General features: G+C 64.4%; 1 protein-coding gene across 2 annotated transcripts; it reads right to left on the reverse strand.

Annotated features, from left to right (window-relative positions):
* Nucleotides 1-2891: 2891 nt before the first annotated feature.
* PROSER2 (proline and serine rich 2) lies at nucleotides 2892-22543 on the reverse strand. 2 transcript variants are annotated; one of them, XM_055147232.1, is made up of 5 exons: nucleotides 22435-22543; nucleotides 14927-15091; nucleotides 10050-10244; nucleotides 6732-6972; nucleotides 2892-5306 (listed from the first exon to the last, which is right to left on the reverse strand). In XM_055147232.1, exons 3-5 carry the CDS (start codon nucleotides 10164-10166, stop codon nucleotides 4435-4437), a joined length of 1230 nt encoding a protein of 409 aa, XP_055003207.1. In that variant the 5' UTR covers nucleotides 10167-10244; nucleotides 14927-15091; nucleotides 22435-22543; the 3' UTR covers nucleotides 2892-4434. The 2 variants fall into 2 exon arrangements, with proteins under 2 accessions (XP_055003207.1, XP_055003206.1); XM_055147231.1 differs by having other exon boundaries at nucleotides 6732-6978.
* Nucleotides 22544-23054: the final 511 nt, after the last annotated feature.

Genomic DNA, 23054 nt, shown 5'->3' on the forward strand with positions numbered 1-23054 from the left:
AGGGAGAGAGGGAGAGGAGAGAGGGAGAGGGAGAGGGGGAGGGAGTCCTGCTTCCAGGCCATCAGAAGTGGGTGCTGGGGGGCAGGTGGGTGCCCTGCCCCCATCCAGCGCCCGCGGCCAGAGCCCTCCTCAGGTGCAGGGACGTGCGGCCCCTCCGGCCCCTCCGTCCACAGCCCCTGCCGCTGACCTGGAGTCACCCCCAGCCCTGGGTCAGGCGGGGCCGAGCCCGTGAGTGTGGGGGCGTGAGGGAGCCGGGGGCGGGCCCTGCCCCGGGCGACTCCAGGTGGCAGCCCGGGGAGGCCGCACCTGCGGCTGCACACGTACAGCACGGCCACGTGCAGCACATGCAGTCACATACATGTGCACACCCACATGTGCAGACACATGATCATGGATACACATGCAGAGACACTCATGATACATGTGTGCGCACACGGACCCAGCGGGGCGGGCACACGCTCGCCGGCCCTGGCGCTCCTGCTCCTGCTCCTTTCCTCATGGACTCCGGCTGCCCCACCCCGGAAAGGCATGTGCAGAATCTGCTCCACACATGCTGGGAGTGAGGCTGGCGCCGTGTGACCTGTTTATCCGTGACTAAGTCCCATTCACCCGCGCGGTGACCTTCCCTCCCGCTGGGCGCGGCGTCCTGCAGAGGAGCTGGGGCCGAAAGGGGATCCTGGGCAGAGCTGGAACGTGTGAGACCGAGAGGGTCTGGCCCCGTTCCCGCGACCCCCGGCACCCACAGGGGAATCCCCCAAGCTCAGCCCCGGGGCTGGGCAGAGCCTGGAGAGCCCAGAGCAGAGGGGCCGCGGGGCTGCCGCCCACCCGTCCTCTGGCCGCACTCGCAGGCCCCGCACCCCTTCGGCCCTCTGGAAGCCCCCGGCCCCCTCGAGCGCCCGAGCTGGGTGGTCCTGAGGTCAGGCCAGTGTCCCAGTCAGCTGGGCCCCGGCGGGTGGGCGCTGCCTGGAAGCACGGCAGCCCCGGCCTCAGGGCAGAAACAGGAGGGAGAGCGAGCGTGTGGCACGCGGGGCCCCGGGAGCGAGCGGGAAGGTCGGGAATGTGCTCCTGGGCTTAGTCGGCCGCAGGCCCGCAGGAGGAGGGGCAGCCTCCCGGTGGGCAGTCTCCTTGCGTGGTCAGTCTCTGAGTGCGGTCAGTCTCCTTGCGTGGGCAGTCTCCTTGTGTGGTCAGTCTCCTTGCGTGGGCAGTCTCCTTGTGTGGGCAGTCTCCTTGCGTGGTCAGTCTTCTCGTGGTCAGTCTCTGAGTGCGGTCAGTCTCCTTGCGTGGGCAGTCTCCTTGTGCGGTCAGTCTCCTTGTGTGGTCAGTCTCCTTGCGTGGGCAGTCTCCTTGTGTGGGCAGTCTCCTTGCGTGGTCAGTCTTCTCGTGGTCAGTCTCTGAGTGCGGTCAGTCTCCTTGCGTGGGCAGTCTCCTTGTGCGGTCAGTCTCCTTGTGTGGTCAGTCTCCTTGCGTGGTCAGTCTCCTTGCGTGGTCAGTCTTCTCGTGGTCAGTCTCCTTGCGTGGTCAGTCTCCTTGCGTGGTCAGTCTCCTTGTGTGGTCAGTCTCCTTGCGTGGTCAGTCTCCTAGTGCGGTCAGTCTCTGAGTGCGGTCAGTCTCCTTGCGTGGTCAGTCTCCTAGTGCGGTCAGTCTCTGAGTGCGGTCAGTCTCCTTGCGTGGTCAGTCTCGCCCATGTCCCTCCCGTCCTGCAGACGGGGCCTTCCCGGCCGCGTTGTCGCTGCAGATAAGCAGGTGCCAGGAGGGAGGGAACCGCTGTGGGGGTGGCTGGGGTTCCCCCTCGGCTCCTGCCTCTTTCCTGCCCGTCCTGGGCCTTTCCCAGGATGCACTGCCCAGCCGGTGCCCAGGTCAGGTGCCAGCCCTCGGGAGGGAGCTGGCCCGCTCCCCTTGTTGTGAAGGAGAAACAAACCTGTTTGGTGACTCGTCTGAACGCCAGCAAGCCCTTCCCAGGCAGTGCCCGACCTCCCGTCCCGGCAGGCGCCCGCTGGGGGAGGGGCGCAGACACGGTGCAGAAACCCCTCCCGGGGGCTGCGCACCTGGTGGGGCAGAGCTCCTGTCTGCTAGGAAGCTCCTGAACAGACACGCAGTGCTGGGCTGGGTCAGCGGGCGGTGGCGTCCACAGGGCCTGCGCGGGGCTCAGCAGGACACGGCCGGGGACCAACCAGGGCCCTCCCCCACCCCAGGCTGGGCGGGACTCGGGTCCCACGAGGACTGAGCGTCCTCCAGGCCCCACTTCTGAAGTTTTCAAGATAAAAGTGGCCAAACCCAGAGTCCGGCCCGAGGCCTCCACCCGCTCTCATGGCAGCGGCTTCAGGCGGGCAGTGGCGGCAGGAAACGCAGGGACATCTGACGGCTGCCAGGCCCACGGCCCAGAGGGTGGGACCCCGCCGCCCCCAACTCAGGGCGGCTCCCTGCTGGGTCTCCAAAGGAGCACTGAGCAGAGAGACACAGAGGAGGCCGGCGGACTGCGGGCGCTGTGGCTTCTCTGTGCATGCCGGGGAGCGGATCTGGGGCTGGGGGACACCGCGCCCCACCTCTGGGCAGCACGACCTGGCCTGGCCACTGGCCGCTCCCCCTCCCCCTCCCCTGGCTGCCAGTAGTGAGGGAAATTCGTCTGCAGGACAAGGGCGAGGGGGCGCGTGTCCAGGCACCTGGTGTGCAGGGACCCCGCGGGGGTGCTCAGCAGCCGCAGTGTGGACGGAGCAGAGAGCTCCGTCGGAGTTTGGGGTACAGGAAGTGGCCTGGATATACGGGAGCACACGGGAATAACAGGTGGGAGCAACTGGAACCGGGTAGGAGCAAGGGTCGAATCATTTTCAGGAAAATACGTGAGCACGAGTGCACGATGCAAACAGCCAGTTTTCCTGGAGATAAACCGAATTTATTCTTCTGGGCGGCGGGTACAGAATAAATACACAGGCAGGTTCCTCTGAATCATCCGGAAGCCCGGGCTGGGATGGAAGGAGGAAACCCCAGGACAGCGAGCAGGGCCGCCAGACCCCCTGCTGCAGGGACGAGCCCCCAGAACCCTGTGAGCACAGACAGGGGAGGCCAGATGGTCTGCAAAGCCGGCAGAAACCAAAGTACCTATGTACATGAAGACCACGGAGCAGGAAGGACAGGGCTGGGCGCACACACGCATGCACACACACACACAGTCACACTCACACAGACACACATAGACACAGACACACACGGAAACACACACACAGTTACAGACACAGGCACACAGTCACACAGAAGCACACACATACAGACATACATCACATTCACATAGACACACACTTACACTCATAGGCACAGACACACACATACAGTCACACGGAAACACACTCAGACACAGACAGTCATAGACAGACACACACACACAGTCACATACACGGAAACACACACATACACCCAGACACAGACATACACATATACACACACAGACACTCACATAGACAGACACACAGTCACACACACAGTCACACACAGAAACACATACACTCAGACACAGACACACAGGCTCACACTCACACAGACACACATAGGGTCACACTCACATAGACACAGCACACATACATTCACACAGACACTGATACACACAGAAACAGTCACACTTACACAGAGACACACACATATACTCACACAGACATATAGCCACACACACACACACACACACACACACACACACACGAGTTAAGGCAGACAGGCTGTGAGCGGCAGGAGGCCCCTTTGCGGCAGTCCCAGAGCTGGCCTCCCCGTGTGCCAGCCTGGCGGGGAGAGCGTGGCCCGACAGCCACGGAAGGGCAGTGTCGCCCCGCCCCCCAGGGGTCCCCTGAGGAAGGGACGGGAACGGCGATCTGGAAGGCCTCGGGCAGGAGTGCTTCGGGTCATGGAACCGTGACAGGCTGCGTCCTTCGGCGTCCCCAGGAGGGTCCTGGTCTGGGCCTGCGGCAGGCGCTGAAACCAACGCTGTCCTGCACCATGTGACCAGGTGTCCAGAAGCCCGTGACGCTGCGTCCCGCACGCGTGGAGCACAGCTGCGGATCCTGGTGCTGCACACAGTCGCCAGCATCTGCCGACGGCCTCTCCAAAGACCCTCCCAGCTCCGCCTTCCGACCCCGCAGCCCGGAGCACGCGGGGTGACGGTTTCCCTCACAGAAAAAACAAAAACAAAAACCCGGGCGGCCCAAATCCTGCGCGGAGACACCTGGCCAGGCCTCCCGGGGCCACACTCGTGCCGTGGCGCGTGCCGTGGCCCTTCAGACGGGCCGGGCCGGCCGCAGCGACATCTCCGCGCAGCCGCGGTGCGTTTCCTTCGGGAAAGTGCTTTCTCGCGGACGCGGATGGGAACCGGGGTCGGGTCCGAGAGGGAGGGCAGGCGGCAGACCCTCCCCTCCTGAGCAGTGAGGACGAGCCGCAGAGGCCCGGGCCGGCCCCCTACAGGTGCTCCTTCAGCAGCCCCAGCTTCCGCAGCGCCTCCCTCCGGGCCTCCTCCGAGGAGCCGCGGCCCGAGAACTGCACGGTGACGCCCTGGGGCCGGAAGCCCACGGCCCGCGGCAGCGAGCCCGAGCGTGGCCGGGCCTCGTCCTGGCCCGGCTCGGGCAGCCGTGGCTCGCACACGCTCCTGCTGGCCTGGTGCCGGGCCAGCCTGCTGCTGGCGGCCGGCTCAGGCCGGAAGGTGACCGTCTTGCCCGTGGGCACGAAGGGCGCGGGCTGGCTCGTGAGGGCCTCGTGCAGGCTCTGGAAGCCGTTGGCCCAGGCGGGGGGCCGGTCCGTCTGCACCCCCCGCGACTGCTGCCGGCCGGCGGCTTCCTGGCCGGGCTCCCCCGCGGCGGGGAGGGCCACCCCGTTGATGTTGGCCAGGACGCGCGCCTTGCGCTCCTGCACGCTGACCGCCGCCCTGGAGATGGTCTGGCTGAAGTCGCGGCCAGCGCTGTTGGTGAGGCTGATGTTGCTGGGGAAGCGGTGCAGCCTGGGCCGGGGCCCCCCGGGGGGCTCGCCCGGGCACGGCAGGGTCCTCCTGCCCTCCTTCCAGGGGGACGGGGGCGAAAGGGCTTCGTCTCCGGCCAGCTGCTCGGAAATCTTCTGGGCGATGACCAGCGGGGTGGGCACGGAGCGGGGCAGTTTGGGGTGCTCTGCGGGCGGAGACGGGGGCAGCGGCTCCCTCCGGGGCCTGCCAGGGGCCGCAGCGATGGGCGAGGCCGGAGGCGGGGCCTCGGGGCCAGGGGCATCTATCGGGGTCACCTCAGGGGGGCCTTGTCCCCCGGAGGTGGGGAGAGCCGCATCTTCCTTTCTGGCAGGCAGGGTCCCTGGGGGGAGGGGAAGCCAGAGAAGCTGCTGAAAGGTGTCGCCCCCCAGGCCCCCGGTGTGACCCCCACCTCCTGCAGGAAGAAAACACTTCCTGGTTCCCTTCCCCGGGGTTTAGGAGGGTTCGAGGAGCCATGAGACCTCCCTTGCTGGGCCAGAGAACATTCCAGGGCACGGTGTCTGGGTGGGAACTCTGCGAGGCCCTCGGGAGGGGTCCCCGGAGTGTGCGCTGGGCAGGAAGGCAGATTCTGCCGAGCGGGGAAACCAAGGCAGGCAGTGAGTGTGCACAGACTCTCGGGCAGACCCCACACTGAACCCGTCTCCAGCCGCTGGTCCCAGGCTACCCGGGGCCTCCCGCCAGGCCTGGGGAGGAGCGTGTGAGGGGCCTGCGAGGGGCCGTGTTGGAGGCGTTTCCCGGCCCCCGTGACCTGAGCTGACGCTCTCACGGGCTCAGCTGCTCCAGAGGGGAGCTGGGTTCTCTACTGCAAGGAAGAAGTCTGATAAAAAAATAATAATAATAAACAAGAAACAGGTGGAGGGGGATTCAGATGGGCCGAGAGACAGCACCGGGGCTGGAGCGCCTGCCTAGCACAGGGCAGGCCCCAGGGCGTCCCCAGAACCCGTGCGGATCCCTGAGCACTGCCTGGAGTCGGCCCTTGGGGCCCCAGGTTTCACGCTCACTCCCCCCAAAAAGCCATCAGAGGAAAACGAGAACCAACAAAGGGACAGAGCCAACCAAACCAACTGTAAAGGAAAATGCATGTAAGAGGGGAAACCCCAGGAGAGTCACTGCAGCTGCGTCTTCGCAAACTAACGCCCGTGTCCGGAACCTTCCCCAGCCCAGTGAGTCGCTGTGCGGGGAACAGCCTTGCGAGCGAGGCCAGGGAGAAGTCGGTTTGTCACGGCAAACGGCAGTATTCTGCAGCCGGCGGGCAGTCAGGACCTCCCTCCTGTCCTTTCTCGTGGGCTCCAGTCCTCACCTGCGTGCTCGCACCCATTTCTGATTCTCGGCCCCGTGACCGCCCCACCTGGCCCGCCTCCCTCACGCGCGCTCACGCGGACAAGGCTTCCGCAGCTCTGAGCTCTCTTCTGGTCTTTCTGGGGGGTCGGTATGGAGGGGTCACTCCTGGCCCTGCACTCGGGAACCACTCCGGGTGGTGCTCGGGGGACCCTACGGGGTGCCGGGGATCGAACCCGGCTCAGCCGCATGCAAGGCCAGCACCCCCCGCCGTGCCCTGGCTCCAGCCCCCTACTCTGTCCTTCTCAAGTTCTCGAGCCACTGGTACCAGCTTGCACCCCCCCCCCCCGGGCAGCAGCCTCGCTCTCCTGCTTTCACCCCACGGGCCGGGCCAGGGAAAGGACCGAGGACAAGCCCGCCCGCTGGACATGGGACGCGGCACCATCCCCCCTGGCTCGGCCCACCTTACCTGTCGCCGGCATCGCTGCGCCTGGCCGGGGCCCGGCCTCCCCCACTGGGGGCCCCGGGGGCACCAGGTCGATGACGTCCTCTGGCTCCGGGGGGTGTGGGGAGTGGCGGGGCGCCCCCCCATCGCAGACCCCCTGCTCCTCCAGCGCCGCCTCCAGGGAGTCGATCGTCTCTTCAAAGAACTGCAGGACATCAAGGACGTCCTTCTCCTCGTGCGTGAGGCCCTGGGGGCCCTCGTCCTCCTGGGCCTCGGGGCAGAGGGACAGAGCGGGGTCAGCACGGAGGGAGGCCCCGAGCCACGCGGGGTCATGGGGATCACGAGTCAAGGTGGGGCTCACAGGCTGAACCCCCCACCAGTCCAGGCCGGGCTGGGGGCGCCTGGGGCTCGGGCCCGTGAGGGCTGGGCTCCCCCACCCGCCCCTCCGCCAGTCGGGGTGAGCTGCGGGCGGGTTATCAACCCTTGGGAAGCAGCGACCCCCGTCAGGGAAGGCGGAAAGTCACAGGCGATTCGCCCCTGACCAGAGCCCAGCCTGGGCTCAGTGACGCTTGACTGACGCGAGCAGGCCCGGGGGCGACTGGCCCCAGGCTGCAGCTTCAGCTCTGGACCGCCACCTGCCTCCCGGTGATGCCACACCCCCAGCGTCTACTGCATCATGCATTCAAATATTTGCGCCCGTGCGCCTCGGCCGTGCAAACAGGGCAGCTGGGCGAGCACGCCCGGTGACTCAGCTCTGCGGAGATGCCCGCGAGCCCGCGAGTCGTGAGGCGGACGGGGCGCTGGGGCGGTCTGGACGGGACCCTGAGGAATGCGGCTGTGAGACGGCAGGGCGAGGGGACGCGAGAGACGGGCTCGGGCGTGGAGGAAGCGGGCGCCTCCTCAGGGTCCATCCCTGTCTGGATTGCTCGGCCTGGCTCGCCACACCACAGACTCCCCTCGCGACTCCTGACCCCCCGCCAGCTTTGCCCCCAGCCCGGGCATCACGCCTCTCCACAGCCAAGTGCATGCCCCTCCCGGGCCTCTCTCCCGGCTCTCCCGGGCAGTGCTCGGTCCTGCTTCTCCAGCCCCGCCAGCCCCCACAGGCCCCGGTGCTGACAAATGGCCTCCTCTGCCGACCCCCAGCCTCCACCCCGGCCCCCACAACCAACCACAGCAGAACTCTCTAGAAAACCCCGGCTCCCCCTCCCGCCCGCCCCGGGGTAACGGGAACCTCGGGGACGCGGGGTCCGCACGCGCCCCTGACCTCCCGCTCTGACGCCCCGTCCCGTGCGCCAAGCCAGACAGCCCCACGCCGGCTCGCTGGGGCGGGTCAGGCCCCACGCGGGCTGCCGTGGGCTCCTGAGGCGCAGGACAGAGCCACCGAGCACCGCTGGGTGAGGCGGGGACAGGCGCGTGCCCAGGCCAGGGGCACGGGGCTGGAGCGGAGTGACGCCGGCAGAAACGATGGGGAAGAAAGACCCTCTGGCCGGAGAGAGCGGCGCAGGCTGTGGGTCACGCTCGCGGGCCGTCTGCTCTCTCGAGTGGACTCTAGACACGCTCGGGCCCCGCCTTCGAGGAGACAGTGGCCCAGGGGCCTCCCCTCGACCCACCGGCCCTGAGGAAAAACCGTGTGTGGGGAGTGCCCGAGCCAGCCACCTCCGCTCCACACTGGCTTGTGGGTGTGTATGAGTGTGCACACGTGTGTGTGCATGTGTGGGGTGCATGTGTGTGCACACGAGTGTGGGGTGTGAGGGTGCATGCATGTACGAGTAGGCTGTGTGGGTGTGGGTGCATGTGTGCATGCATGTGGGGGGTGTGCATGTGTGTGTGGTGTGTGAATGTGAGGGGAGGCAGCTTCGAGTGTGAGTGTGTGTGTGTGAGTGTGTGAGTGTGTGAGTATGTGTGTGTGAGTGTGTGAGTGTGTTGAGTGTGTGTGTGAGTGTGAGTGTGTGTGTGAGTGTGTGTGTGTGAGTGTGTGTGAGTGTGTGTGTGTGTGTATACCTTTCCTTCCTACAGACGCTTTTCTGGTCCATCTCCTCAGCTGTTCCGGAACCACCCTCCAGCCCCAGGCCCGCCCGTGAGCCCCATTCTAGTTCCTCAGCAAATTCTCCCGGAGGCTGTGCGGGCGTCCTGGCCCGCTCCTGAAGGGGCCACGTGCGGCCCCTCCGGGCCTCCAGGACAGCTGGGCTGGGGGGGGGGGCTCAGGGCCCACCTCCAGTGACCCTGCCCAGGCCAACAGGTTGGAAATCTTTTTGCATGTAATTGCTTTATTTTAGGGCCACACCCGGCAGTGCTCAGGGCTGACTCCTGGCTCAGTGCTCAGGGCCACCCCCAGAGGCAGCGGTCCGCCCTCGGAGCCCCCCGCCCACCTCCCCAGCCACCAGCTCTCCCACTGCAGCCAATGCTGAGGTAACAGACGGCAGTCCGGCCCCACCCCACTCCACCGTGTCCCCTGGAAGCCGAGCCCAGAGGCCCCCCCGGGGCCAGGGGTGGTGCCGTCCCCGCTCAGAACCGGGGGAAGCAGCCGTTCCCTCGTCCCCCCTCGGGAATGGGCGGCGAGAGCAGGGGCTTCCCTGGGCACGGTGGCAGGAGGGCAGGGCCGTCCCTGAGTTCACTCTGACCCGCTGAGGACACCAGGGCTCGGGCTGGACGCAGTTCAACAAGAAAGCGAAGCAAAGGGCAAGCACAGCAGTGAGACCTCGGCTCCCCGGGGACCCGCCGGTGCTGTGCGGCCTTGATGTCCCCTCCCGCGGCCTCTCGGCCATTGTTCCCGGGACGGCCACTTCACGCTTTGGCAGGACCTTCTGTATCGGGCCGCTTCCTGAACCCACCCCAGGGCTCCGGGTGCCGCAGACTCTTCTTGCTTGTTCGGGGCCCCGCCCAGTGGGTTCAATCCCAGTGCAGCGCGCAGGGGGGACTCCCAGCAGTGCTCAGCCCGGGCGGGACAGGTCTCGTGGCGGGAATGATGGAAACGCCGGAGCTGTCACGCGGCCCGGGCCTGGCGAGGGGCCGTCCCTCTCGGGTCAGTGCTGCCCTCGCGCTCCCTGACTGTCGCTTCTTTGGCCCCTGGGCCATGAGCGGCGGCAGCCCCTGCCGTGCTGGGCCCTGCCACGGGCCAGGAGGGTCCCTCTGGCAGCCCCAGGCCTGGCCGCAGAGGGAACGTCCCTTCCCGGCCCCAGAGAACAACGCTCGGTCCAGGGCGATGGTTGCTGCCCGGCACCCCCAGTGCGGCTCCCGGAACTCAGGCTCCGGGTAACGGTGTTTCTTACAGGGACAGTGCAGGGGCAAAGCCAGCCAGGCCCGGCCCCCCGGCGGCCCCCCGGAAACCCAATGGCCCCTCACCAGAGTGAAGCTTCTGGAACGGGAGCTGCTGCTGCGGCTCTCCAGGCTGCCCCCTCTGCTCTGGTCGCCGGGACACGGGTCCGGCTCCATCTCCGGCTTCTGCTGGTGGATGGGCATCCCCACGGACCCTCGGCGCTGGCGGGACCTCAGGACGGGGCTTAGCGCCCGGACCCCATTCCTCAGCCCAGGTCGGCCCTGAAGAAACCGAGACAGAGTGGCAGGCGTTAGTGAGTGCGGGGACACGCCAGCATCCCCACGGGGGCTGCTCTGGATGGCGCCGTCCTTCCTGGTGGCCCCGTCACGAGGAGGTGGGAGCTATTTGTTTGTTTGTTTGTTCAATTGGATCACTGTGAGATACAGTTACAAGCTTCCATGTTTGAGCTTCAGCCCGTCCCTCCACCAGAGCACACTCCCCAGCACCAATGTCCCCAGTGTCCCCATCCCAGCCCTCCCCCGCCTCTATGGCAGACAGTTTCCCCCACACTCTCTCTCCACTTTTGGGCACCATGGTTTGCAATACAGATAGAGTGTGGTCCTTTATCTACTTTCAGCACACATCCCCCATCCCGAGAAATTCCTCCAGTCATCATTGACCCCGTGACTCCGTCTCTGTTCCAGCTTCTCCCCCAGCTCTCGAGGCAGGCTGCCAACGATGGGGCAATATTCCTGGCCCTGGTGTCTACTGTTCTTGGGTGTCAGTCTCATTGTATGTTATTTCATACTCCACAAATGAGTCCTTCTATGTACATCCCTCTCTTTCTCATTTCACATAGCATGATGCGTCCATGACCGGCCACTTATAAACAAATTCCATGACTTCATCTCTCCTAACAGTTGCATAGTATTCCACTGTGTAGATGTACCACAGTTTCTCTAACCAGTCATCTGTTCCCGGGCACTCGGGTTGTTTCCATATTTTGGCTGTTGTGAACAGTGCTGCAATGGACATATAGGTACAGATGTCGTTTCTGCGGTGCTCTTTCGCACCCTCGGCATATATTCCAGAAGTGGTATTGCGGGGTCATGTGGAAGCTCAATTTCTAGTTTTTGAAGGACTGTCCATGCTGTTTTCAGAAAGGCTGGACCAGTCGGCGTCCCCCCCAGTGACAGGGCGCCCCTTTTGACAGGAGCTATTTCCAAGGGGGAGGGATAAAATGCAGAGAGCCTCTGAGATGCCGCGGCTCTTGGAACAGTGCACACCTTGCGAATACCAGGGCCCACCTGGGTTCCAGCCCCCCAACTCCCTGAACCCCCAAGTGAGGCTGGTGCTGGACATTTCATGGAAGAACGTTCTGGCAGCTTCTCCACAGGCCGCAGGAGCACCGCTCAGCGCACTCACACACAGACACAGACGCCGCACATCTGGGTGGCTGTCTGCCTCGTGTGGGGCCACGCCCGGCAGTGCTCAGGGGCTGCTCCTGGCTCAGCACTCAGGAATCAGTCCCGGCGGTGCTCGGGGTACCGGAGACCGAGCCTGGCAAACACCCTACCCACCCCGGCTTCTTCCCAGCGCCCTCGCCGTCCAGAGCTGTGGGGACGGTGGCAGCAGGGCGCGGGCTCTGGGACCCTGGGCTGGCGAAGCACGGATGCTGACGGCATTTCTGTGTGACACTAAGGTGTCTTCCAGGAATTGCTTTTTTCATTCATTCGCTCGTCCCCGGAGCAAAGACCGCAGGCCTGCCCGGCTCCGCCTGCAGCTGGAGGAGACTCGGCCCAGGCACAATACACAGCTGAGTCTGACAGAAGCTTCCAGAAGACCAGAGATAGGGAGTAGGGACGGAGGGCTTGGCCTGCGGGTGATGACAGCGTGACCGGCTGTGGCTGAGCCGCAGGGCAGAGGGCCACTGACCTGGCAGACACGGACGCTTCTCACACAGAAGCGCGGCCATTGCGATGGTTCTAACGGAGGGGAGACCTCGTCACCTCAGGTGTCAGATCACTCAGAAAAGCTTCTCAGAGGAGCCCTGACGTCAGACAGGAACCGCCTCTCCCTGCATCTGCCGTCCTCTCTCCGGAGAATCATCTGGTGTCAGTCATTTAACAGCAAGCAAGACGGGGAACCAGAATATTCAGCACTTACATATATATTTGGTAACATGATTTGGTAACACAAATATTTTGTGTGTGTGTGTATGAGGGGGTCACACCCAGCGATCTCAGGGTCCCTCTTGGCTCTGCACTCAAGAATTACTCCTGCCGGTGCTCGGGGGACCCTACAGGATGCTGGGGATTGAACCCCAGTGGGCTGCATGCAAGGCAAACGCCCTCCCGGCTGTGCTATCGCTCCAGCCCCTCCTACAAATAGTTTTTTTTTAATTAAAAAAAAAAAGTTAAATGTTGAAGGTCTAACAGTGGGAAGCCGGGACGGAGAGCTGGGCAGTGACGAGGGCACTGTGAGCTGCCCGACTCGACCCCCGGCACCGTGTCTGCTCACTCCAGAGTGACCCGAGCACCGCCGGGAACGGCCCCGCCGCCCCCCACCAAAGTACAGAGGTTTTACATCAACTACAGAACCGACAGTAAAAACTACCTGCAACAACTGCGCAGCTCGGGTGAGCACAGACTCCGCGGCATCGTCTAAGGAACCGGCGCGGCTATGACAGCAGCCCACACAACACGTAAGCACGGAGACGCACACACCTGCACCTCTCACACATGTGCAGAGATACCGCACACGCGGCCACTCAGCACACAGACGGGACAGACACGCGCACGCCTGGAGGCCACACCCAGCACTGCTGACCAGCCGGACGCAGGCGTCCACTGCTGTCCCGGGCCCTGAGTGACGGTGGTGTTTGGGCAGGATGACTGAGTGGCCAGGCTGACCCCTGACCCTCCCCGCTCCCTGCTCCCTCCGAGCACTCTGCGTGAGTCCTGTCTCCAGGAGAGGAGGGACAAATGGCCTCACCCCCCGCAGGGCAGGGACCCAGGGGAGGGCCGGGCTGGGGGAAAGGACGGTGGGGGGGGGGGGACAGCGCTCCTGGCTGCGGCCCTCGCTGCAGTGGACACTGGGCAGAGGAGCTTCCTGTGCTGCTGCCCCCAAGCCCTTCTCCATCAGACCTGCAGACGGTGCTGCTGGGGGTCGGGGGTGGGGGGGCTCGTGCCGTCCTGCAGAAGGGCCCAGTGGGGTCCCCCTGTGCGGGCTCAGGGCGGCAGGTTCTCTCCTCTCTTACGGAATCGGGGTCTACTCGGAGTGGCCCCACAGCACCCGGGGAGGTGCCCTGGGGAGAGATCCCAGTCTTGGGGAGAAGGCCAGGAAGCGGGGCCCGGGGGGCACGGGGGAGGGACCCTGAGGTCGCTGGGTGTGGGGGGCGCGGGGAGGACAGTCGGTCTCACTGCCGCAGTGGAAATAAGGACATGGGCTGCAGATTTCTCTTGCTTAATTTGTAACTTGACCTAAAAAGTTCTTTCTTATATTGAATGTATCCACGTTTGTGTTTATGCCTTGAGGGTTTTGCAAACTCAGGCCTTTCCGGCTTCGAGAAGACACAACAGTTGCTGCCACATTTTCTTCTGGGCTTTTCTCTGGCTTCGCGGTTCTTCATGAAGTCGCTGACCCAACTGGAACTTTCGCCAGTGTCCAGCAGTGACCCACTCACCCACCGGCCAGCAGGGAACCCCAGCTGCGCCAAGGCCAAGGTGCAAAAAATCCGCCTTTCCACTGTCTTAACCCCTGAGTGAATTTCCTGCTATCTGTGTCTGTGTCTCAGGTTCTCAGCATCCTGTTCCGCCCCATTAAGCTTTCCGACACACTTGTCCGGGCTGAAAACATTTCAACCACGCGGTGAAAGTTCCAGTGATTACGCTGTGCAGAAATGACAGCCACCAGGGCCAGCATTCATGGACCAGTGACGGGCAGAGAGAAGACATCCCCCAAGCGTGAGAGGCGAGAAAACGCTTCTCTTTCTTCGGAGCTCAGCGCCGGGTACGGGTGACGCCCTGGGGTGGGTTCCTGACGCCTCACTCCAAGTAAAACACAAACTCTCGTAAACCACCAAGGACAGGAGTAAGGAAGGAAACTTATCAGAAAGCGAGAAAGGAATATGAGCAGGCGGTTCGCGAGTGAGGAAACCCACGTGACTCAGGAGTGTGCGAGAGAGGGTCGGCCTCGCCGGGGGCAACGCAGGACAAAGCCTGGGCCGGAGCTGTAGGACAGCGGGGAGGATGCTGACCGCACGCTCGGCAAACCCGGGCCCAATCCCGGGACCCCGGACAGACCCTGCGCCCCGCCTGTGAGCCCTGAGTTAGAGAGCCAGGAGCACCACCGCGTGGGGCACGAAAGGAACCAGAAAGAAAAGGGCAAGTTAAAGCCGCGGCAGGGCTGAGAGGCCACGGAGGGGCACAGCACTTGCTTTGTGTGCGTGAGGCCCCGGGGCCCCCAGCACCCCACACATGCGCGCGCGTGCACACACACACACACACACACGCACACACACGCACAGATACTACTAACCTAAATGCTAGATTAACCAAGGTTAGATCATGGCGAGCAAACAGCCCCCTGAGAGGCTCTGACCCGCGCGTCCACTCCGGGACACCCGCTGGAGGGCCTTCAGAAAGCCACGTCTGGGCTACGATCCCGGTCTCTCTGCCCAGTCTCCACCAGGGCAATTCCCTCGGGGGCACTTCTGAGGACGGGGATCAAAGCAAGGCCCCCGAGGGTCGCCGCCCACATGGAAGCCGCTAGAACCAGAGCATGTGGCCGACGCTGGCCGGCACACAGCCGGAACACACACGCTCACGGCCTTTCCCATCCCTGTCCAGGAACAGGCCGGCAGCGGGCAGAGGGCCACCAGCCAGCTGTCCCTCGTGCCCCCCTGCGCCCCGGGCGGGAGAGCAGCCACGGTGCCCGCAGAGGCTCAGAGACCAGGACTGACCTGAGCCACTTCCCTCCCGGGAACGTGCAGCCGCCGGTAGCGTCGGGCCTCCCCAGGACAGAAGGACAGCCTAGAACAGCCCCGCTCTGGAGATGGGCTTGTCTTGGTCTCAGCTCAGCTCAGCATCCGCCAGGCGACCAGATCCCACCGAGGGCGGAATCCGAGCTGGAACAAATACAACAGATTAAGTTCCCTCAAGTTCTGCTCGTGCGTAGACTTTGTACCCAGGGGTGGGGGCGGGCAGGGAATCGGACCTCCTCGGGCTCGGATCCCGAGAGGCTGGCCACATAAATCACATTTGTTTAATCACATTATTGTCTCGGGGAGTTCTGAACTTGAATGGAAAAATGATCCACCTGTCCCACGTGACACGGAACTAATGCTGTTGGGCACGACTGCCTTGGCCTGAGACAGGAAGAGAGCTGCACATGGCCGGGAGGGGCTTCGGCAGGTGGGCCCAGGCTGGGCCAGGGGGCCTGACCTGCATGGAACCACGGGGCAGCTTACGGACCTCACCCCCCCGCCCGCCAGTCTGATACCCAGCAACAGACGGAGAAAAGGATGGAGGGGAGGGAGGTGATGGGTGATGGGGGAGGGATACAGGGACAGGTGCACACGTGGGTGATGGGCGGGTGAGAGGTGAGGAGACAGGACAGGGTGGCTGGGTAGAGGGCTATTAACCAGGCGCTGAGGGTCAGTAGCGGCACAGTTTAAGTGGGAAGGTGCAGAAATCAGCCTCTTTTTGTTTTGTTTTGGGGCTTGGGGGACAAACCTGGGGGTGCTCAGTGATCACTCCTGGGGGTGCTCAGAGGACGAGCTGAGGTGCCAGGGTCAAGCCTGGGCCTCCCGCGTGCAAATCAAGCACCTAAACCCTGTCCTGTCTCCCAGGTCCACTAACTGGGCCTCTCGAGATGGCCCCGCTCCCGGACCTCGCCGAGCCCCGGGGAGCACCCGTGAGCACCCCAGCACGCAGGGCAGAGATGGACCAGTGTCTGCCCACGTGCCACGCTGACCGCCCTGCCCCGCTTCTATCCCAGGCATCGGGTGGGGATCTGTCGCCAAGCCCAGGAAAGCGACTCTAGGAAACAAACGCCCTTTAAAGCCTGTGCACAGAAACCCACCCAGGGAGGTCGGAAGGGCCACGCCCCTTTCAGAAAAACACGTTTTTGTGGACTTTCAAGAAGAGTAAAGATGAAGGAGCCCCATGGGAACCGCGGCCCTTTCTGATGAATGGACTTTTTCATCTGGCTCAGCTGTGGGTGAGAATAAAGGGGCCGGCCCTCTCGGTGGAATGTCCACGCTTGGGGTGAAATCATCGGGAAACACAAGCTAGGCCTTGTTGCCCCCCGGCCAGCGGCTCCCGTCTGCGTGGCGGCCACTCTGCTGGGCTCCGGCTCGAGCCAAGGAGAGAGGAAGGGCCCTGCCCGCCCCGCTCCCGCCTGCTCCTGACTTCTGCTTCATCACATCATGTGAAGGAAAAGGGGCGTGTGGGCCAGAAAGGGGTCTCAGCGGGCTGGGCTGCGCCCACCTGCCGGGGCTGGGGCCAAGCACTGCGGGCTCCTTGCTCTGCTGCGAGCGGGCCCCACCCCCAAGCTGGGAGTAGCCCCTCCGCCCAGCACCACCATGGCCACCCCACACCTCCAAAAGCGCATTTTGTACGATGAAAGTAACTAGGAAGGACGCATTTCCTCACGGGCCAATGCAGGGACCAGCAGGGCCCCAGCACCGACACTTTCTCCTTTCCCTGTCTTGGGGCCACACTCAGCTGTCGTTAGGGCTCGCTCCTGGCTCTGTGCTCAGGAGTCACTGCTGGCCGTGCTGGACATTGAACCTGGGTGGGACGTGTGCCAGGCAAGCCCCTAACTGCTGTGCTATCGCTCCAGCCCTAGAAGCTCAGGTGTCGAGCTGAGTTTCTCGCCGTCCCCACAGCAGAACCAAGCGGACCGCTATCTGCGACCCATGAGGTGGGAACACGCCTGGTTTCCAAACCCGGCCTCAAGCCTGACCGACCAAGCGGCAAATGTGTGTGCTGGGGCGGGGATGGGAGGCGAAACTGTGACGACCTCGGCTGGGTCAGCCGTGACATCCCTCGCCCCCCCTCCCCCAGCATCTCCTTGCTGGGGGCGGGGCTCTAAGTCCCACCTTGGGGGTCTCCACACAGTCTCTCCATCCCCACTAGGCCCAGAGCAACCCCTCCTCCGCCAGGGACCGAACCCCCCCTCCACCTTCAGACTGGGCACCACCCGCTGCCCCATATTCCTGGAGGGAGAAATACAGGAGTTTTTCCACTTTTTCCCCCCAAGAAACCAAAGCCAATGCAAGTAGAAAGGACGGGCTGACCCCGGCCGCCCCGGAAGGGGACGGTGGCTGCGACTCCCGAGGGGCCGGCGGAGGGCCACACGCAGGCCAGCTGCCCTTCAGGGCGGCAGAGCAGGGCTCGGGAGGCTCCACCGTGGAAAAGGGAGCAGAAGGCGCTGCTGCCGGGCGCGCACGTGCTGGGAACACGACACCGGGCCCGCGGCCCTTATCTGCGCACTCTCACAGTGGCCGGGGGCAGAGGGGGCAGCCGTCCCCGAGCCCGGCACTGAGTCACGGGTGCAGGTCAGGGCCGGGGAGCAGCTGCCGGGGCCTGGCACGCATGGGGAGTTGGGATAGAATGAGTGGCTGAGGGCCAGCGCGGGCGGCACGGGGTCCCCGCGGGGAGGCGCTGGGGGCGTCTGGCCCCACAGGTGGGCGTGGATGCACTCCCCCCTCACCAACACCCCGAACCACGGCGAGACCCAACAGCGGAAGCGGGGCCCCGCCAAGGACACTTTCCGAGCGGGCAGACGGGAGTGCAGCTCTGTCTGCGGGAGCCAGGCTGCAGCCCGCACCGGCCGCGACACCCTGAGCACCTTGGGGTGACCCCAAAGACAAACCAACAAAAGTTTCACTACACATCAAGGAAGCCGGAAGCCCAGCTCAGTGGGCACGAGCCTCACGAGCGGAAGCTGGGTTTGACCCTCGTACGGACACAAGTGCCCAAACAGCGGGGGGCAGCCTCCAGGCACGGCGGGTGTGGTACCCCCCAAACACTTACAATAGGCAGCGGGGCCAGGCGGCGTACAGCGGGCAGGGCGCTTGCCTGGCACAGGCCAACTGGGGCTTGATCCCCCGCACCTGCATGGTCCCTTGAGTCCGGCCAGGAGTCGGCCCTGGCACTTCTGGGGGTGGCCCCAAACACCAAACAAACAAACACGCCATAGTCAGCAGAAAGCAAGAAAAGACACGGGTTTGAGTCCTCAGAACTGACGCCGCCTGCCTGCAGCCGCTCCTCATGTCTCTACCCCACTCGGCCAGGCTTTGGGGTCCCCTCCCCACCCTCTCCCTGCCACCGCTGTGCCTGCCTGCAGGAGCACGACCTCTAGAGGGCTGGGAGGGCTCCCTGGAGGAGGTCCTGAGTTGGACCCCGCCCTGCCCCACATGCCGCGGGAGGTCAGGTGGCTCTGCCATGGGGGGGGGGGGGTCTCCCAGAACCACGCGTGGGGCCTATTCTGTCCCACCTCCGCCCCCAGGCTGTCCCCTCAGTACACACGTTTCCCCCAACCTGCCAGGACAGCGCTCCTCAGGAACCTTCCGGAAAGCCCAGGCTCCAGGCCCCAGCTGGCACCCAGCCCACCCCCTCCCGCGCGGGCGGCTCGAGCATGGTCACACAGACTCTGTCTGCTGCCCCCAGAGCCGCGCCCTGGGCCCTCCCCACGTCCCCCCGTGCTGGGCACCCAGGGATGGCTGGTTCAGAAATGTTCCAGAAAGTTCTGCAAGCCCTGGTGGCAGCAGGTGCTCACTGCAAAGGAATGGCCCAGAAAACAAAACTAAATAACTTTTTTTTTTTAATTCCACTCCAGGGGCCAGCGAGGTGTCCAGCAGGTCGGGTGCTGGCCTCGCACCCGGCAGCCCCTGTGGCCCACTGGGCACCGCCAAGAGTAGAGCCAGGAGGAGCCCTGAGCACCGCCGGGTGTGGCCCCGAAACAAAGCCCTTTCAGTCCCCCAGAAAACAACAAGAGGGGTCGAAGACTCAGGACTCCAGGCGCTACTTTGGGGACACCAAACAGGGCGGCCCTGAGACTGGGGTGGACAAGCCCCACCGTGGGCGAGACACCCCCATGGCTAGTCCTGCTGAGGCACCGAGCACAGAGGACAGTGGCGCCGCCCTGTAGGAGCTCCTGGGCGCCGGCCAGAGCAGCGAAGGAGAGACCCACAGTCCCCAGGCACAGCCGGGAGCCAGCCCCCAGCCCCGGGCAAGCCCAGAACCTGCGTTTCCTGCAGCCCGTGCAGAGAAGGTCAGGAGCACACGCGGTGCTGCCGGCATCACTGCAGCCCCCACGGCGCAGGGCCGCACTCGGGCCTTCGTCTCCGCAGGCCACAGACCAAGCCCCTCTTCAGAGAAGTTTCGGATGAATGCTGCGAGCATGGAGGTCCAGGAGATGGGGGCGGGGGGGGTGGCACTTGACAGGCGTGGGGGAGCCCGAGGTTAGCCCATGGGGCGGCAGGGGCTGGCGTGGGCGTGGACAGAGCTTTTCACGGTGGCCAGCAGCCCATTCATGCATAAGGTCAGGGAGGGTGCGTGGGGACAGGCATGTTGGACACGCCGCGTCCAGCTGGAGCCAGTGGTGCCTTTGCTGTGCCCCAGCGGCCAGGCCCGGCCTCCTGCGGGCAGGAGCGGGAGCCGGCCCCGCGGGAAGGCGTCCGACACCCTGCAGATCCGTGTTCCCGAGCGTCTCGGCACCGCGCCAGCCAAATCCCTCATCTCTCTGCCTCCAGGTCTCAGGCTCTGCTCCCGGAGTCACTTGAGACCATCTTTAGCCTCGACACGGGTGCCAGCAACAAGCTCCCGGGTGTCGGGGAGCTCGGGGGGCCCGGGGCCAGGTGTCTCCTCAGCTGCCGTGCAGGATTACTTGATCCGGTTTGAATTCGTTTAGGTCGCAAGGCTGTGCACGGGATATGTCTGCGTCCCTGGAGACGTTTGCACGGGGACGGTCACTTGCGACCACTGATGCGCTCCAGAGGGTGTTGGGGAGAAGAGGGCGATGCTCCTCAATGATCCTGGGCTGCTCGCAGCGGGCATGCTGACAACACCCCTCCAACACACACACACACGGCTCACACACACACACATACACACACGCACGCGCACACACACACATGGCTCACACACATGCACACACACGGCTCATACATGCACACACGGCTCACACACGCGCACACACACACACACGCACACACACACATACACACACGCACGCACACACACACATGGCTCACACACACGCACACACACGGCTCATACATGCACACAGGGCTCACACACGCACACACACGTGCACACACATGCGCACGCACACACACGTGCACGCACACACACGCGCGCACACACGGGGATAGCTGGGGACAGACAAACCCAGAAGCACCCCTCCCCCCTCCCATCCTTGGCCATCTGCTCTCTCACAATGAACTCGGCACGGTATTTTCTCCCTGTCACTGTCGTCTATTTACCCAGTGTTTGAGTTTGGGGTCACCCCAGTCATGCTCGGAATTCATTCTTGGCTCTAGTGATGCTCAGGAAACCATCTGTGGTGTCGGGGACCAAAGCAGTCTCCCTGGAATGTGAGGCCAGTGCCTGAGTCCTGTCCTCTCTCGGGTCCTCCTCTCCTATTCCTGTCACCTCTCTGGAAGGGGCCACACCCAGACCAACCCAGGCTCAATGCCTGGAGGTGGCTCCCAGGGGTGCTCGGGGGACTATGCAGTGCCCAGGATGGGACCTGGGGAGCCCGCGGGCACAACCTCCCTCGCCCCAAAGTGTGTTAACTTCTAAGTCGGCCGCAGTCAGCCCTTTCCCAGAGGATGGCAGGCAGGACACGCAGCTCTTGAGGGACAGGTCTGGGTCATAAAAAAGAACTTGGGGGCCGGGGGGCTCGGGGTGATTAGGCAGCGGGCAGGACACTTGTCCCTAGACATGGCAGACGCAGGCTGATCCCCGGCACCATGCGTCCCCTGAGCCCTGCTGGAGTCAGGCCGAAGCGCAGAACCAGGAGTACATTCTGAGCATCATCAGATGTGCCCAACACCCTGTCCCCAGGAAAAAAAAAAAATCACAACTCTGGAGTGGTGGGAGGCAGTGCTGGAACAGGTCCAATCAGGGACGGGGCCCCCAAGCACCCGCCACAGTAGCCCGAGTATTGACAGGAGTTGTCCCCGCCCAAAAAGGGTGTTCTGACTAGGCTGGGCCAGAAAATACACAAGATTCCATACATACGCCGTCAGGCTGGCAAGAAGGATTTCAACTTCCATCCCTTCTCCCCGTCCCGAGTAAATAGCGCACTTGTTTGTATTTCCACAAGGGCCTCGTGGACGAAAACACCTTCCCCACCTAGAAAAACAGCCTGTAACAGCCAGGCCTGTACTCTGCAGGCTCCTAGTGGCGCTAGAACAGGGAACACGTAGTCCTTTAGAGACAGCCACAGATAAGCAGCACCAGTTAATGAAGTGTTTTGGGGGTCACTCTCCTCCGGGCTGGTGTTTCCGTACCTTTCACAGTCATTAGGGAATCTAAAATGTTTTCTTTCAAAGAAACGCCTGCATTACACGGGAGCTAGAACGGGCTTCTTCCTGCCAGACCGCACCTGGACCCTGTGCTCTGTTCAGGGGCCCAAGAACCCACAAGTTTTCTGCTCTGCACCCGCTGGGGCCTGACGGAGTTAAAAGTTTTCTGAGGCTAGTTTGCGGTTAGAAAGAAAAGAAAAGGGAAAGCTGGAAGCTTAAATTTAGAGTCTGTAAGACAATACTGGGAAACTTCCGACGCCAAGGAGGAGCGGCTCTCGGTCGCCTTCGCCCGAGCGCGGCACATTCTCGCCTGCCTCTGACCCGTCCCGCGGGCTCACCGCGTGATGCGGTTACCTGGCGGGGCCGGCGCGGGTGGGGACGCCAGTGGCGCGGTCACTGCGCAGGACGCAACTTCCATCAGGGGTCTGGGTCACCTCCAGCCCTCCATGGGATCCCCGGGGGAAGGGCGGCGGGGACGGGGAGCGGGCGCGGGTCAGCGGGGTCCCCAGAGCCGGGCACTTGCTAGGGACCACCGCGCGCCCCCCAGCAGGTCTAGCTCCGAGTCTGAAAACACGCGCTTCCCACGGCCCCTGCCCAGAGACGCACGCAGACTCCGGCAACTCCCCCGGGGGCCCCCGGTTTTCCGGGACGGGCCACCCTGGTGCCCGCCCTCGGCGAGCGCGGCCCTTCGGGGCTCTGCTCGCCTTGACTAACTTCAGGTGCCCAGGCAGCCCGCGACGTGGAGGGTGTGGGGGGGGGGTGCGCAGGCAGGCAGCGGGGACAACCGGAAGGGGGTGCCCCCGCATTTACCCGGAACCCACGGGAGCCCAAACACCGCCTCGCTCCCCAACACGCCACGCCGAACCCGGCTGCCAGCGCGCCCCGCCGCGCCCAGCCCGGGCTGAGGATCGGAAGTGGTGGGCACTCACCTGGCACCGACTGGGGTCCCGCCGCGCTCGCTCCTGCGCGCTCCCCGCCGCGCGTTCTCCTCTCGGTGCGCTCCCGCCGCGCGCGCTCCGCCTCCTCCCCGCGCCCCCGCCGCGCGCGCTCCGCCTCCTCCCCGCGCCCCTGCCGCGCGCGCTCCGCCTCCTCCGTGCGCTCCCGCCGCGCGCTCTCCGCGCTCCAGTGCGCTCCCCGTCCGTGCGCTCCCGCCGCGCGCGCTCCGCCTCCTCCGTGCGCTCCCGCCGCGCGCGCTCCGCCTCCTCCGTGCGCTCCCGCCGCGCGCTCTCGCGCTCCTGCGCGCTCCTCGTCCGTGCGCTCCCGCCGCGCGCCTTCCTGGTCCGTGCGCTCCCCGCCGCGCGCTCCCTCCTCCTGCGCGCACCCCGCCTGGCCCGCGCCTGGACGTCAAAAGCCACAGGTCTCTGCCCTGCGGCCGCCCGGAGCCTCAGGTCTCGGTCTCACCGTGAGGGCGGGGCCGGGCGCCGTCCGTGTGCTCCCCACCTCTCCCCCGAGTTACAACCCGCCGAGATAAGCCGAAGGGGTTTGCGTTTGAAGCTCGAGTGAGAGTCCTCCTAAGCCCCAGCTTCGAGAGGCTGTTTTGTGTTTAATG

Source organism: Sorex araneus, chromosome 9, assembly GCF_027595985.1.
Source record: "Sorex araneus isolate mSorAra2 chromosome 9, mSorAra2.pri, whole genome shotgun sequence".
Classification (NCBI taxonomy): Eukaryota; Metazoa; Chordata; class Mammalia; order Eulipotyphla; family Soricidae; genus Sorex; species Sorex araneus.

Coding starts and splice junctions, on each gene's coding strand:
- PROSER2 (XM_055147231.1), bottom strand. CDS start 10,166: ATGCCCATCCACCAGCAGAAGCCGGAGATGGAGCCGGACCCGTGTCCC. Junction 6,979..10,049: donor GTTCCAGAAGCTTCACTCTG/GTGAGGGGCCAT, acceptor CTCTGCCCCGAG/GCCCAGGAGGACGAGGGCCC. Junction 5,307..6,731: donor CGCAGCGATGCCGGCGACAG/GTAAGGTGGGCC, acceptor CCCTCCCCCCAG/GGACCCTGCCTGCCAGAAAG.